General features: G+C 44.2%; 1 protein-coding gene across 3 annotated transcripts in view; it reads left to right on the forward strand.

Annotated features, from left to right (window-relative positions):
* Positions 1-16,996, forward strand: part of LOC115181981 (neuropilin-2) — a 26,898-nt gene extending 9,902 nt beyond the window's left edge. The window contains exons 2-4 of one of the 3 annotated variants that reach the window (XM_029743663.1): positions 10,768-10,830; positions 11,637-11,902; positions 16,550-16,996. In XM_029743663.1, coding sequence (XP_029599523.1) covers positions 10,768-10,830; positions 11,637-11,902; positions 16,550-16,621 — 401 coding nt within the window. In that variant the 3' untranslated portion in view covers positions 16,622-16,996. Of the gene's footprint in view, positions 1-10,767; positions 10,831-11,636; positions 14,855-16,549 lie in introns of those variants that run through there. The other 2 variants (XM_029743665.1, XM_029743664.1) reach the window with 2 other exon arrangements.
* Positions 16,997-17,353: the final 357 nt, after the last annotated feature.

The raw sequence follows: 17,353 nt of genomic DNA on the forward strand, positions 1-17,353 counted from the left end.
AGGCTGCTCGTTGTGACACACACCTGGACTCCATCACCTCCTTGATTACCTGCCCTATATCTGTCACTACCCTTTGGTTCCTGCCCTGTATCTGTCACTACCCTTTGGTTCCTGCCCTGTATCTGTCACTACCCTTTGGTTCCTGCCCTGTATCTGTCACTACCCTTTGGTTCCTGCTCTGTATCTGTCACTACCCTTTGGTTCCTGCCCTGTATCTGTCACTACCCTTTGGTTCCTGCCCTGTATCTGTCACTACCCTTTGGTTCCTGCCCTGTATCTGTCACTACCCTTTGGTTCCTGCTCTGTATCTGTCACTACCCTTTGGTTCCTGCCCTGTATCTGTCACTACCCTTTGGTTCCTGCCCTGTATCTGTCACTACCCTTTGGTTCCTGCCCTGTATCTGTCACTACCCTTTGGTTCCTGCCCTGTATCTGTCACTACCCTTTGGTTCCTGCCCTGTATCTGTCACTACCCTTTGGTTCCTGCCCTGTATCTGTCACTACCCTTTGGTTCCTGCCCTGTATCTGTCACTACCCTTTGGTTCCTGCCCTGTATCTGGCACTACCCTTTGGTTCCTGCCCTGTATCTGTCACTACCCTTTGGTTCCTGCCCTGTATCTGTCACTACCCTTTGGTTCCTGCCCTGTATCTGTCACTACCCTTTGGTTCCTGCCCTGTATCTGTCACTACCCTTTGGTTCCTGCCCTGTATCTGTCACTACCCTTTGGTTCCTGCCCTGTATCTGGCACTACCCTTTGGTTCCTGCCCTGTATCTGTCACTACCCTTTGGTTCCTGCCCTGTATCTGTCACTACCCTTTGGTTCCTGCCCTGTATCTGTCACTACCCTTTGGTTCCTGCCCTGTATCTGTCACTACCCTTTGGTTCCTGCCCTGTATCTGTCACTACCCTTTGGTTCCTTCCCCAGGTGTTATTGTTTCTGTTCCTGCGTCTTGTCTGTGTCGTTGTTAGATGTTTTCTTGTTTTAGATTATGTTAACGTTTATTTATTTAAAACCCTCACTCCCTGAACTTGCTTCCCAAAACTCTCGGTGCACTGGTTTACACGGATCAGAGTTCTCCCTTTCCAATCTCACCTTAACGTTAGAATTATTCCACAATACTGACAACAGATCAGCTCCTAGAGAGGTATTATCACCAATGGCAAAAAAATATTGAGGCAGCTCTATAATAATGCATTAACTCAAGATTTGGCACATTATTGATCACGTTACAAATCAGGAAATATATTGAGGCAAATTTTAGACAGTAGCAAACAAATAACTTAATAAAACTCAATTGAATTAACATGAAATTGATTTCAATATTCCCATATATAGGTCTATGTAGTCTATACTGTACATACAGAGCATTCAGAAAGTATTCAGACCCCTTGACTATTCCCACATTTTGTTACGTTACAACCTTATTCTAAAATGGATTAAATCGTTTTTTTTCATCATCAATCTACACACAATACCCCATAATGACATCACAATACCCCATAATGACAAATCAAAAACAAGTTTTTAGAAATTCACATAAGTATTCAGACCCTTTACTCAGTACTTTGTTGCAGCACCTTTGGCAGCGATTACAGCCTCAAGTCTTCTTGGGTATGACGCTACAAGCTTGGTACACCTGTATTTGGGGAGTTTCTCCCATTCCTCTCTGCAGATCCTCTCAAGCTCTGTCAGATTGGAAAACCTGCCCAGCTATTTTCAGGTCTCTTCAGAGATGTTCGATCGGGTTTAAGTCCAGGCTCTGGCTGGGCCACTCGAGGACATTCAGAGACATGTCCTGAAGCCACTCCTGCGTTGTCGTGGCTGTGTGCTTAGGGTTGCTGTCCTGTTGGAAGGTGAACCTTCGCCCCAGTCTGAGGTCCTGAGCGCTCTGGAGCCTGACTAGTCTCCCAGTCCCTGCCTCTGAAAAACATCCCCCACAGCATGATGCTGCCACCACCATGCTTCACCGTAGAGATGGTGCCAGGTTTCCTCCAGACGTGACGCTTGGCATTCAGGCCAAAGAGTTCAATCTGTGTTTCATCAGATCAGAGGATCTTGTTTCTCATGGTCTGAGAGTCTTTAGATGCCTTTTGGCAAACTCCAAGTGGGCTGTCATGTGCCTTTTACTGAGGAGTGGCTTCTGTCTGGCCACTCTACCATAAAGGCCTGATTGGTGGATGCTGCAGAGATGGTTGTCCGATTGCTTAGTTTGGTTTTCATTTGAAGCATCTTTATATTCTTCGATTGTTGCGCAAAGAAATTGTCCGCTTTGTATTTGTGGTCACTGTGACTTTCGTTCTGAAGTCAACGGGGCTGAAACGATCTGTGTATAAATTGACGCTGGAGGGCAACAAAAAAAAGCATCTAACGACGCAATTAGCTGTTCGACGGTCTGACGCAGTCGATAAATAACGAACGCTTTCAAGAGTAACTTTAGTTACGATGATTTTGGGAAATAGTTTGGGGGCCTAACGATGACCGTAGCCTTAAAGATGCTTTTGGGAAGCCGGGCCCTGGTTGACAAGAGGCTGTAAATTTGTTTTAATGTCTTGAGTCAAAGTATACCAATGGAACTGTCTCGATACCATGTTGTTGTCTCCTCTCTACCATGTTGTCTTCTCTCTACCATGTTGTTGTCTCCTCTCTACCATGTTGTCTCCTCTCTACCATGTTGTCTCCTCTCTACCATGTTGTCTCCTCTCTACCATGTTGTTGTCTCCTCTCTACCATGTTGTCTCCTCTCTACCATGTTGTTGTCTCCTCTCTACCATGTTGTTGTCTCCTCTCTACCATGTTGTTGTCTCCTCTCTACCATGTTGTCTCCTCTCTACCATGTTGTCTCCTCTCTACCATGTTGTTGTCTCCTCTCTACCATGTTGTCTCCTCTCTACCATGTTGTCTCCTCTCTACCATGTTGTTGTCTCCTCTCTACCATGTTGTCTCCTCTCTACCATGTTGTCTCCTCTCTACCATGTTGTGGTCTCCTCTCTGCCATGTTGTCTCCTCTCTACCATGTTGTTGTCTCCTCTCTACCATGTTGTTGTCTCCTCTCTACCATGTTGTTGTCTCCTCTCTACCATGTTGTCTCCTCTCTACCATGTTGTTGTCTCCTCTCTACCATGTTGTTGTCTCCTCTCTACCATGTTGTCTCCTCTCTACCATGTTGTCTCCTCTCTACCATGTTGTCTCCTCTCTACCATGTTGTCTCCTCTCTACCATGTTGTTGTCTCCTCTCTACCATGTTGTTGTCTCCTCTCTACCATGTTGTTGTCTCCTCTCTACCATGTTGTCTCCTCTCTACCATGTTGTCTCCTCTCTACCATGTTGTCTCCTCTCTACCATGTTGTTGTCTCCTCTCTACCATGTTGTCTCCTCTCTACCATGTTGTTGTCTCCTCTCTACCATGTTGTTGTCTCCTCTCTACCATGTTGTCTCCTCTCTACCATGTTGTCTCCTCTCTACCATGTTGTCTCCTCTCTACCATGTTGTCTCCTCTCTCCCATCCTCTCTACCATGTTGTTGTCTCCTCTCTACCATGTTGTCTCCTCTCTACCATGTTGTTGTCTCCTCTCTACCATGTTGTTGTCTCCTCTCTACCATGTTGTCTCCTCTCTACCATGTTGTTGTCTCCTCTCTACCATGTTGTTGTCTCCTCTCTACCATGTTGTCTCCTCTCTACCATGTTGTCTCCCTCTACTAACCATGTTTTTGTCTCCTCTCTACCATGTTGTCTCCTCTCTACCATGTTGTCTCTTCTCTACCATGTTTGTTGTCTCCTCTCTACCATGTTGTTGTCTCCCCTCTCTACCATGTTGTTGTCTCCTCTCTACCATGTTGTCTCCTCTCTACCATGTTGTGTCTCCTCTCTACCAGTTGTTGTCTCCTCTCTACCATGTTGTTGTCTCCTCTCTACCATGTTGTTTGTCTCCTCTCTACCATGTTGTCTCCTCTCTACCAGTGTGTCTCCTCTCTACCATGTTGTTGTACTCCTCCCTCTACCATGTTGTTGTCTCCTCTCTACCATGTTGTTGTCTCCTCTCTACCATGTTGTCTCCTCTCTACCATGTTGTCTCCTCTCTACCATGTTGTTGTCTCCTCTCTACCATGATGTCTCCTCTCTACCATGTTGTCTCCTCTCTACCATGTTGTCTCCTCTCTACCATGTTGTTGTCTCTTCTCTACCATGTTGTTGTCTCCTCTCTACCATGTTGTTGTCTCCTCTCTACCATGTTGTTGTCTCCTCTCTACCATGTTGTTGTCTCCTCTCTACCATGTTGTCTCCTCTCTACCATGTTGTTGTCTCCTCTCTACCATGTTGTCTCCTCTCTACCATGTTGTCTCCTCTCTACCATGTTGTTGTCTCCTCTCTACCATGTTGTTGTCTCCTCTCTACCATGTTGTTGTCTCCTCTCTACCATGTTGTTGTCTCCTCTCTACCATGTTGTTGTCTCCTCTCTACCATGTTGTTGTCTCCTCTCTACCATGTTGTTGTAACTGTGTTTTTGAGTTATTAAATGTACCTCTATTTCCTATGATATATCAACAGAGTTTAAAACAGATAGCGATAGAGATAGATAGAGCTGTGATAGTGGATTTGTCCCAAATAGCACCCTATTCCCACTACACAGTAGTAGTGCTTTATATAGGGGTAGGGTTTCATTTGGGAATCAGATCGCGTTCGAGAGAGTCGGGTGAAACCACCAATCACAGACACACTGATAGTATTGGGAGAGATTTAATAGCTCAATATATCCACAAGCCTCTACAGGACTTAAACAGTTGTTTTTAATGCTGTTTCATTGCTTAAAAGAAATGTGCTGTGGCTGTTTCTTGTCCGGAAAAAAAAAATCAATTTTGAAGTCTTAGAGGACCGCATCAACAGTTGTCCATGTTGGAGATGTTTATCTGAATACCACTTACAGATGTAGGATCATAATTTGAGCCAGTTTGCTACAGCAGTAAAATAATCCTTCAGCAAGAGGAAATGTGAATTATTATGTGGATTAATGGACATATTTGATAAGGGAAAAAACATATATTTTTTTATATATATATATATATATATATATATATATATATATATATATATACACACATATATATACATTTTTCATAAGGGCAAATCATTTCTGGAATTTCATAGTGGAAATGACAAACTTCAGAAGACTCTAATACGTTACAGGTTTTACATTTCCTGAATTGCATGAAAGTTCTGGACGGACGGACGGACGGACAGAGAGAAGAACAGAGAGGCAGAGAGGCACAGAGAGAGAGAAAGGACCCATCTCAAAATAAATAATGAAAATAAACAAATAAAGAAAATGATTTTCCATCTGTCTAACCCCATAAAATAACACAGTTATTATTTTAACCAAAATAGTTACCTTGCTCAATGGTCTAGAATCTTGGTCCCATCTCATCTGGAATTACAGTAATACAGTTAATACAGTTAATACAGTTAATGCAGTTAATACAGTTAATATATTTCTTTTTTTAATCTACTATTACATATTTTTACTTCAGACTTTCCTTTTTTTGACAATATAGATTTTTTGTTCCTTCTTGATTCAAATCAAATAAATTGTTATTTGTCACATGCTTTGTATACAACGGGTGTAGTCTTTACCATGAAATGCTTGATATTGTAGAATTTGTGCCTATGTTGCTTTTCTTGACTTGTGCCAGCCATCTTAGCTCCCCGTTGCAGCACACAGCTATGAATTATCAATCCATATACAGCTCAAAGCTTTGCTGCCTTCAGCTTCTATTCAATTACTTTAATGTATCTATGTCTTTATTTACGGCCTGTCACTGGAGCAATTTTCCTTCATATTTTTTTTGGTTTGTTGTTGCTAACTTTCGATATGGAGAGGAAAAACAAATGGCATGTTGTCACTAAAAGCTTTTAAAAATCAGCCTGATTCCCTTCTCTGAGATGACTGTTGTTGAAAGCCTTTTAATAATGATTCTAATTAGTTAATGGATATGATGACATTTATTAAGTCAGCGGTAAGCACTTCTTTCCCCGGTCACTTTGGTCTTCGTCCCAAATTACACCCTATTTCCTTCATTACGTTTGAACAGACCCCTATCGGGGCCCTGCTCAAAAAAAGTAGTGCACTATATAGGGAATTAGGGTGCCATTTGGGATGATGCTCATCAAAGTGAAATTAATGAGCTAAAGCACTAAGAGGGGATTCAAATGGAACGGGCCATATAGCGCCAAGCAGCCGTCCATGGCTCTGCCTGAGTAAAACTCTTTCATTCTTCTACCACTCAGTATGGAAGTAGACAGAAAATAGTTTTAGGATTTTAGGACCCCCTATAATAAGATGTTAGGACCCCTATAATAAGATGTTAGGATGTTAGGACCCCTATAATAAGATGTTAGGATGTTAGGACCCCTATAATGAGATGTTAGGACCCCTATAATAAGATGTTAGGACCCCTATAATAAGATGTTAGGATATTAAGACCCCTATAATAAGATGTTAGGATATTAGGACCCCTATAATAAGATGTCAGGACCCCTATAATAAGATGTTAGGACCCATATAATAAGATGTCAGGACCCCTATAATAAGATGTTAGGATATTAGGACCCCTATAATAAGATGTTAGGATATTAGGACCCCCATAATAAGATGTCAGGACCCCTATAATAAGATGTTAGGATATTAGGACCCCTATAATAAGATGTTAGGACCCCTATAATAAGATGTTAAGATATTAGGACCCCTTTAATAAGATGTTAGGATATTAGGACCCCTATAATAAGATGTTAGGATATTAGGACCCCTATAATAAGATGTTAGGATATTAGGACCCCTATATTAAGATGTTAAGATATTAGGACCCCTTTAATAAGATGTTAGGATGTTAGGACCCCTATAATAAGATGTTAGGATATTAGGACCCCTATAATAAGATGTTAGGACCCATATAATAAGATGTTAGGAGGTTAGGACCCCTTTAATAAGATGTTAGGATATTAGGACCCCTATAATAAGATGTTAGGATATTAGGACCCCTATAATAAGATGTTAGGATATTAGGACCCCTATAATAAGATGTTAGGATATTAGGACCCCTATAATAAGATGTTAGGATATTAGGACCCCTATAATAAGATGTCAGGACCCCTATAATAAGATGTTAGGATATTAGGACCCCTTTAATAAGATGTTAGGATATTAGGACCCCTATAATAAGATGTTAGGATATTAGGACCCCTATAATAAGATGTCAGGACCCCTATAATAAGATGTTAGGATATTAGGACCCCTATAATAAGATGTTAGGACCCCTATAATAAGATGTTAAGATATTAGGACCCCTTTAATAAGGTGTTAGGATATTAGGACCCCTATAATAAGATGTTAGGATATTAGGACCCCTATAATAAGATGTTAAGATATTAGGACCCCTTTAATAAGATGTTAGGACCCCTATAATAAGATGTTAGGATATTAGGACCCCTATAATAAGATGTTAGGACCCATATAATAAGATGTTAGGAGGTTAGGACCCCTATAATAAGATGTTAGGATCCCTATAATAAGATGTTAGGATGTTAGGACCCCTATAATAAGATGTTAGGATGTTAGGACCCCTATAATAAGATGTTATGATATTAGGACCCCTATAATAAGATGTTAGGTTGTTAGGACCCAGATAATAAGATGTTAGGATATTAGGACCCCTATAATAAGATGTTAGGATGTTAGGACCCCTATAATAAGATGTTAGGATATTAGGACCCCTATAATAAGATGTTATGATATTAGGACCCCTATAATAAGATGTTAGGATGTTAGGACCCAGATAATAAGATGTTAGGATATTAGGACCCCTATAATAAGATGTTAGGACCCATATAATAAGATGTTAGGACCCATATAATAAGATGTTAGGACCCATATAATAAGATGTTAGGACCCATATAATAAGATGTTAGGACCCATATAATAAGATGTTAGGACCCATATAATAAGATGTTAGGACCCATATAATAAGATGTTAGGACCCATATAATAAGCCCTACTGCTGAACATGGAGAGGATATAGACGTTGAGTGATGAAGATTCGACACAATATATCCATTGATGTTTCACTGTTTCTGTTTCCTTCTCACTGTTCTGTTCTTCTCACTGTTCTGTTCTTCTCACTGTTCTGTTTCCTTCTCACTGTTCTGTTCTTCTCACTGTTCTGTTCTTCTCACTGTTCTGTTCTTCTCACTGTTTCTGTTCTTCTCACTGTTCTGTTCTTCTCACAGTTCTGTGCTTCCCACTGTTCTGTTCTTCTCACTGTTCTGTTCTTCCCACTGTTCTGTTCTTCCCACTGTTCTGTTCTTCCCACTGTTCTGTTCTTCTCACTGTTTCTGTTCTTCTCACTGTTCTGTTCTTCTCACTGTTCTGTTCTTCCCACTGTTCTGTTCTTCCCACTGTTCTGTTCTTCTCACTGTTTCTGTTCTTCTCACTGTTTCTGTTCTTCTCACTGTTCTGTTCTTCTCACTGTTCTGTTCTTCTCACTGTTCTGTTCTTCTCACTCTTCTGTTCTTCTCACTGTTTCTGTTCTTCTCACTGTTTCTGTTCTTCTCACTGTTCTGTTCTTCTCACTGTTCTGTTCTTCTCACTGTTCTGTTCTTCTCACTCTTCTGTTCTTCTCACTGTTCTGTTCTTCCCACTGTTCTGTTCTTCCCACTGTTCTGTGCTTCTCACTGTTTCTGTTCTTCTCACTGTTCTGTTCTTCTCACTGTTCTGTTCTTCTCACTGTTCTGTTCTTCTCACTGTTCTGTTCTTCTCACTGTTCTTATCTAATGTTTTTTTTTTTGTTGTGAATTTAAGATTCACGGATGTCATAGATTCAAAGATGAATCAAAACCAAACCAGTACAGTGTGTTTGGTGAAACCTTGATGTCAGAGGTCTCGTTTCTCCATCAGGGTCGTCTGACCTTCAGGGTCGTCTGACCTTCAGGCTGGCCTCGGAGCCTCTACAGTTCGTTACTGGGCACTTCCAAAATGGCTCCCTTACGCTAATATAGAGAATAACGTAGGATGTCATTTAAATAGAGACACTACTACAGAGAATAGGGTGTGCGATTTCAGACGCAACCTTTGTTACTTACTGTGTGCACTTTGCTAAGTGTTCTTTGTGAATGTAAGGCCTTGACTTGACTGTGTGTCCTTTTAACTGTTAACTGCATTACCCACGCTGCACCACAGCCTGTTTCAAAGACATAAGGAATATCTGTTGAATTTTACGGTCTTGGAAATATTATATTGTGCTATTGGAATGTGCTAATAAAGTGATTATTTTTCAACAAAAAAATAATTGGCGTCCTCAAGTATTTACATTTACAATTACGTCATTTAGCAGACGCTCTTATCCAGAGCGACTCACAGTATTATCTTCTCTGGTTTGGTTAAAATAAAAATCATGTGAGGTTTCAGATGGTCATCACATAACGAAAGCTACTGTATATTTCTTGATGTCAAACCATGTTGAGTTATGTTCTTGCCCCCCATGTGAATGAATAGTCACGTTACTACTACACGAGAAGCATCTCGACAAGACGCTGGCATTTTATCACGCCGTCCGTGTTGCTTCATCCATTTGTAGTCGTATAACTATTGGTGAACTAACTGGTTAACTAAAAGTCTGGACCCTTTCTCACATCAACCTGTTTCAACCTGTTTCAACCTGTCTCAACCTGTTTTCAACCTGTTTCCAACCTGTTTCAACCTGTCTCAACCTGTCTCAACCTGTTTTCAACCTGTTTCAACCTGTTTCCAACCTGTTTCAACCTGTCTCAACCTGTCTCAACCTGTTTTCAACCTGTTTCAACCTGTTTCCAACCTGTTTCAACCTGTTTCAACCTGTCTCAACCTGTCTCAACCTGTTTTCAACCTGTTTCAACCTGTCTCAACCTGTTTTCAACCTGTTTCAACCTGTCTCAACCTGTTTTCAACCTGTTTCCAACCTGTCTCAACCTGTTTCAACCTGTCTCAACCTGTTTTCAACCTGTTTCAACCTGTCTCAACCTGTTTTCAACCTGTTTCCAACCTGTCTCAACCTGTTTTCAACCTGTCTCAACCTGTCTCAACCTGTCTCAACCTGTCTCAACCTGTTCAACCTGTTTCAACCTGTTTTCAACCTGTTTCCAACCTGTCTCAACCTGTTTCCAACCTGTCTCAACCTGTTTCCAACCTGTCTCAACCTGTTTTCAACCTGTTTCAACCTGTCTCAACCTGTTTTCAACCTGTTTCCAACCTGTCTCAACCTGTATCAACCTGTTTCAACCTGTCTCAACCTGTTTTCAACCTGTTTCCAACCTGTCTCAACCTGTTTCAACCTGTTTCAACCTGTTTTCAACCTGTTTCCAACCTGTCTCAACCTGTTTCCAACCTGTCTCAACCTGTTTCCAACCTGTCTCAACCTGTTTTCAACCTGTTTCAACCTGTCTCAACCTGTTTTCAACCTGTTTCCAACCTGTCTCAACCTGTTTCAACCTGTTTCAACCTGTTTTCAACCTGTTTCCAACCTGTCTCAACCTGTTTCCAACCTGTCTCAACCTGTTTCCAACCTGTCTCAACCTGTTTTCAACCTGTTTCAACCTGTCTCAACCTGTTTTCAACCTGTTTCCAACCTGTCTCAACCTGTATCAACCTGTCTCAACCCGTTTCAACCTGTTTCAACCTGTCTTAACCTGTCTCAACCTGTCTCAACCTGTCTCAACCTGTCTCAACCTGTTTCTTTCCTTCAGATTGGAGACCTATTGACTTTGGAAATAAACCACTTTTCAACGGCAGGGAAGGTATGAACGGAGGTAAGACACGCGTCGCTACGGGCGAAGACGATCTGATTATGTGACCGTAGCAGACGTCATTTCTGTTGTGTTTAAGGAAGAGGCCTTGTTACCGTAGCGTACGTGTAGATATGTACGGCAGGGACCAAAGCGAAAAAAAAAGATAGGTAGGAGAAAGCCCAGTGTAATGCTTTTGTAGGTTAGCAGTAAAAACCTACTCTACGCTGGTGCAACATTTGACTGGACTGTAAGGTGTCCGCAAATATAATTAAAAGTTGACCCTATTCATCTATCAGCTTGAGGTGATTGTACTGCGTCACTGCTCACTGCATCCAAGTTGCTTGATATAGTCGTTTCAAAGAACTGTCAGTCAAGGCGAGCTCATGAATATTTAGCTCCCCGCCCACTCAGCCTGTATTTTCAAACTTCCTGGTAGTTAGCCACGAGAGAGGAAGTACTTTTCAGGACCTTTAACATAGCACTAATTCTTGACAGATTTAAGTGGGAAAGCAAGTTATGACAGCTAGTCTTTTCAAATGACAATCTGTTCTTCATTGAATTATATATGTTAAATAAAAAAATACAAATAAAAAGTAATTGTGGGCAAAACTGCATTGTACTCACCTGTACAGTATACATGCTACATATGAACTTTCCTTGGGTTACCTGTACAGTACAGTACTTTTCATATGGACTGTCCTTGGGTTACCTGTACAGTACAGTACTTTTCATATGGACTGTCCTTGGGTTACCTGTACAGTACAGTACTTTTCATATGGACTGTCTAGGTGTCAAAGGGTCTTCTGATGTTGTCTTCCTATCGTCAGGTTTCCCGTTCCCAGAGTGGAGTACCCCTGGCCCATCCATGGACTCCCCTGTGACACGTGTCTCTGAGAAGGACAACTCGTGGCTGTACACCCTGGATCCTATCCTGGTCACCATCATCGTCATGTCTTCCCTGGGCGTGCTGCTGGGGGCGGTGTGTGGCGGCCTGCTGCTCTACTGCACCTGCTTCTACAGCGGCCTGTCGTCACGGAGCTCCACCACGCTGGAGAACTACAACTTCGAGCTGTACGACGGGATCAAACACAAGGTGAAGATTAACCAGCAACGCTGCTGCTCCGAGGCCTAGGACGCTTTCCTCCACCTGGAAGGTCTAGTCCTTCAAGCCCTTGGGCTGTTCCAACCCAAAGACCTGTGCTTAATGCTTGATGACACCGACATACAGACAGATACACCCGCTATATCATTTCTCCCCCCTCGGGGGTCTCTTCTCTGCCTGCAGGAGAGGCCCTGATCAATCAAAACTTGGGAATGAACCACACTTTACCTGCCAGGATGCCACACGTACAAGCCAGTGGACCACAGTGGTCTGGGCTTGGAACTGAACACTTTCTGTCAGTCTGGGCTTGGACCTGAACTCCTACTCTCAGTCTGGGCTTGGACTCAAATTCCTACTGTAAGTCTGGGCTTGTACCTGATCTCCTACTGTCAGTCTGGGCTTGGACCTGAACTCCTACTGTCAGTCTGGGCATGGACCTGAACTGCTACTGTCAGTCTGGGCTTGAACTCAAACTCCTACTGTCAGTCTGGGCTTGGTCCTGAACTCCTACTGTCAGTCTGGGCTTGGACCTGAACTCCTACTGTCAGTCTGGGCTTGGACTCAAACTCCTACTGTCAGTCTAGGCTTGGAACTGAACTCCTACTGTCCATCTGGGCTTGGACCTGAACTCCTACTGTCAGTCTGGGCTTGGATCTGAACTCCTACTGTCAGTCTGGGCTTGGAATCAAACTCCTATTGTCAGTCTGGGCCTGGACCTGAACTCCTACTGTCAGTCTGGGCTTGGACCTGAACTCCTACTGTCAGTCTGGGCTTGGAATCAAACTCCTATTGTCAGTCTGGGCCTGGACCTGAACTCCTACTGTCAGTCTGGGCTTGGACCTGAACTCCTACTGTCAGTCTGGGCTTGGAATCAAACTCCTATTGTCAGTCTGGGCCTGGACCTGAACTCCTACTGTCAGTCTGGGCTTGGACCTGAACTCCTACTGTCAGTCTGGGGTTGAACCTGAACACTTACTGTCAATCTGGGCTTGGACTCGAACTCCTACTGTCAGTCTGGGCCTGGACCTGAACTCCTACTGTCAGTCTGGGCTTGGACCTGAACTCCTACTGCCAGTCTGGGCTTGGATCTGAATTCCTTCTGTCAGTCTGAGCTTGGACTCGAACTCCTACTGTCAGTCTGGGCTTGGACCTGAACTCCTACTGTGAGTCTGGGCTTGGACTCAAACTCCTACTGTCAGTCTGGGCTTGGATCTGAACTCCTTCTGTCAGTCTGAGCTTGGACTCGAACTCCTACTTTCAGTCTGGGCTTGGAACTGAACTCCTACTGTCCATCTGGGCTTGGACCTGAACTCCTACTGTCCGTCTGGGCTTGGACTCAAATTCCTACTGTCAGTCTGGGCTTGTACCATATCTCCTACTGTCAGTCTGGGCTTGGACCTGAACTCCTACTGTCCGTCTGGGCTTGGACCTGAACTCCTACTGTCCGTCTGGGCTTGCACTCAAATTCCTACTGTCAGTGTGGGCTTGGACCTGAACTCCTTCTGCCAGTCTGGGCTTGGATCTGAACTCCTTCTGTCAGTCTGAGCTTGGACTCAAACTCCTACTGTCAGTCTGGGCTTGGACCTGAACTCCTACTGTCAGTCTGGGCTTGGACTCAAACTCCTACTGTCAGTCTAGGCTTGGAACTGAACTCCTACTGTCCATCTGGGCTTGGACCTGAACTCCTACTGTCCGTCTGGGTTTGCACTCAAATTCCTACTGTCAGTCTGGGCTTGGACCTGAACTCCTACTGTCAGTCTGGGCTTGGACCTGAACTCCTTCTGTCAGTCTGGGCTTGGACTCAAATTCCTACTGTCAGTCAGGGCTTGGACCTGAACTCCTACTGTCAGTCTGGGCTTGGACTCAAACTCCTACTGTCAGTCTGAGCTTGGAACTGAACTCCTGCTGTCCGTCTGGGCTTGGACTCAAATTCCTACTGTCAGTCTGGGCTTGTACCTGAACTCCTACTGTCAGTCTGGGCTTGGACTCAAACTCCTACTGTCAGTCTGGGCTCGGACCTGAACTCCTGCTGTCCGTCTGGGCTTGGACTCAAACTCCTACTGTCAGTCTGGGCTTGTACCTGAACTCCTACTGTCAGTCTGGGCTTGGACTCAAACTCCTACTGTCAGTCTGGGCTCGGACCTGAACTCCTGCTGTCCGTCTGGGCTTGGACTCAAACTCCTACTGTCAGTCTGGGCTTGTACCTGAACTCCTACTGTCAGTCTGGGCTTGGACCTGAACTCCTACTGTCAGTCTGGGCTTGGACTCAAACTCCTACTGTCAGTCTGGGCTTGGACCTGAACTCCTACTGTCAGTCTGGGCTTGGACTCAAACTCCTACTGTCAGTCTGGGCTTGGACTCAAACTCCTACTGTCAGTCTGGGCTCGGACCTGAACTCCTGCTGTCCGTCTGGGCTTGGACTCAAACTCCTACTGTCAGTCTGGGCTTGTACCTGAACTCCTACTGTCAGTCTGGGCTTGGACCTGAACTCCTACTGTCAGTCTGGGCTTGGACTCAAACTCCTACTGTCAGTCTGGGCTTGGACCTGAACTCCTACTGTCAGTCTGGGCTTGGACCTGAACTCCTACTGTCAGTCTGGGCTTGGATTCAAACTCCTACTGTCAGTCTGGGCTTGGACCTGAACTCCTACTGTCAGTCTGGGCTTGGACCTGAACTCCTACTGTCAGTCTGGGCTTGGACTCAAACGCCTACTGTCAGTCTGGGCTTGGACCTGAACTCCTACTGTCAGTCTGGGCTTGGACCTGAACTCCTACTGTCAGTCTGGGCTTGGATTCAAACTGCTACTGTCAGTCTGGGCTTGGACCCTAACCCATCTAAGACCAGACCTTTCTCTCAGAGCTGTTCTGCTGCCAGTGGACCATTCAGTGGGTGCTGAACGATATCAAAACATATCAATCTAATGCCTATCCCCCCCAAAAAAAAGATTTTAAAAAATAAATAAAAATTAAACTAGATTTGTAAAGAATTAAGAAGATATTTTGTTTTTTGGTTATGATGGAAGTTAGATAATGAGTTGAATTATTGGCAGGACGTTTTTAGAATGTTGATTCTAGCTTGTCAGACAGCTCTCGGCCTGCATTATGTGAAAACAGTGTCATAGACTACAGTGGACATTTTTTTTTTTTTTTCAGTTTTAGGATCTTATTAGGCTCAGCTTCAGTTTTATCGCCCTGTAGACATCTCGTTCTCGTACCATTTTTAGACATTACTTTAGCGTTTACAGTCAACAGCCACCTTCGGTTCAGCTTGTCTGTTATGGTATTTGATGTGTTGTTATTACAGGTTGTTACCCGTCTGTAATAGAAGAAGAGAATGGTGAAGAAATAAGGAACATTTTATCTAACGACCTGACACATAATGGTCGTTAAAGTTGGGTCCTCAAGAAGAAGTATTAGGATTGTCTTTTTGGTATTTTGATTTCTGACTGTCTGATGATCTGTATCGCATGGTGTGACGCTGTGTGAAACATGATTGTTTTTTTTGCAACCTATGGATTGCAGAGAGAGAGGAGATAGACAGAGAGAGGGGGAGACAGAGAGAGGAGGGAGACAGAGATAAAGTTCACAGAGAGAGGAGGGAGACAGAGAGAGGAGGGAAACAGAGAGAGGAGGGAGACAGAGGGAGGAGGGAGACAGAGAGAGGAGGGAGACAGAGAGTGGAGGGAGACAGAGAGTGGAGGGAGACAGAGAGAGGAGGGAGACAGAGAGAGGGGGGAGACAAAGATATAGTTATCAGAGAGAGGAGGGAGACAGAGAGAGGGGGAGAGAGAGAGGAGGGAGACAGAGAGAGGAGGGAGACAGAGAGAGGAGGGAGATAAAGATATAGTTCACAGAGAGAGTAGGGAGACAGAGAGAGGGGGAGACAGAGAGAGGAGATAGACAGAGAGAGGAGATAGACAGAGAGAGGAGATAGACAGAGAGAGGGGGAGACAGAGAGGGGAGGGAGACAGAGAGAGGGGGGAGACAGAGAGAGGAGGGAGACAAAGATATAGTTCACAGAGAGAGAAGGGAGACAGAGAAAGGAGGGAGACAGAGAGAGGAGATAGACAGAGAGAGGGGGAGACAGAGAGAGAGGAGGGAGACAGAGATATAGTTTACAGAGAGAGGAGGGAGACAGAGAGAGGAGGGAGACAGAGATATAGTTTACAGAGAGAGGAGGGAGACAGAGAGAGGGGGGAGACAGAGATTTAGTTTACAGAGAGAGGAGGGAGACAGAGAGAGGAGGGAGACAGAGATATAGTTTACAGAGAGAGGGGGGAGACAGAGAGAGGAGGGAGACAGAGATATAGTTTACAGAGAGAGGAGGGAGACAGAGAGAGGAGGGAGACAGAGAGAGGAGATAGACAGAGAGAGGGGGAGACAGAGAGAGGAGGGAGACAGAGATAAAGTTCACAGAGAGAGGAGGGAGACAGATATAAAGTTCACAGAGAGAGGAGGGAGACAGAGAGAGGAGGGAAACAGAGAGAGGAGGGAGACAGAGAGAGGAGGGAGACAGAGAGAGGAGGGAGACAGAGAGAGGAGGGAGACAGAGAGGACGGAGACAGATATATAGTTCACAGGGATCATGGAGTGTCATTTAAGACAAAACGAATGGAGAGAATCTTCTCCTCTTTTCCAGACTCCTTTAACTCCATCCCTCCATCCCTGGAGAAGAAAGAGCTCAAACGAAACAAAGGAAGAAGGACTATAGGAGATGGATAAAAAAAGCCAATCCACTTTCTTGGACACACAATTGAGCCTTAAGCTAACGGTTATTGGAGGAGAGCCATGAATGGAGAAGCTAGCACCACATCCATCCTGGAGTAGATCGACGGTACAACCACTTCGGGTCTTGGAAAAATAGGCCTCATGCTACTTTCTACATTCAGCTTTTCTTTGGTTCGCCCTAACTGTTATGTTCTGTTTTATGTTCCATGAAAAAGGGTTTACTATAACCTGAGACAGATTTTTGTGTTTTGAAGTCAATATGGGTTGAGTTTTAGAATTGGTTTGGCTTGAAGCAAAATGAAAAGAGAGAGAGAGAGAGAGAGAGAGAGAGAGAGAGAGAGAGAGAGAGAGAGAGAGAGAGAGAGAGAGAGAGAGAGAGAGAGACAGAGAGAGAGAACTGTACAGCTGTCCTTCTCCATATCTTAGCTCAGTCTGGAACCCAGTCTACCCCTCTATTCCCTCTGTACCCGAGCCCAGAAAGAGTGCAACTCACTGGGCCAGGTGGAGGGAGAGGTGGAGGGATGGATGGATGGAAAGGGGGGTGGAGGGATGGAGGGATAGAGGTGGTGAACTGACTCTTCACCATGTGCCTTGGAGCTCTCTCTCTCTCTCTCTCTCTGCCTCTCTCTCTCTCTCTCTCTCTGTCTCTCTCTCTGTCTCTCTCTCTCTGGTCTCCTCCTCTCTCTGTCTCTCTCTCTGTCTCTCTCTCCCTCTG

The sequence above is a fragment of the Salmo trutta genome, unplaced genomic scaffold, assembly GCF_901001165.1.
Source record: "Salmo trutta unplaced genomic scaffold, fSalTru1.1, whole genome shotgun sequence".
Lineage (NCBI taxonomy): Eukaryota > Metazoa > Chordata > Actinopteri > Salmoniformes > Salmonidae > Salmo > Salmo trutta.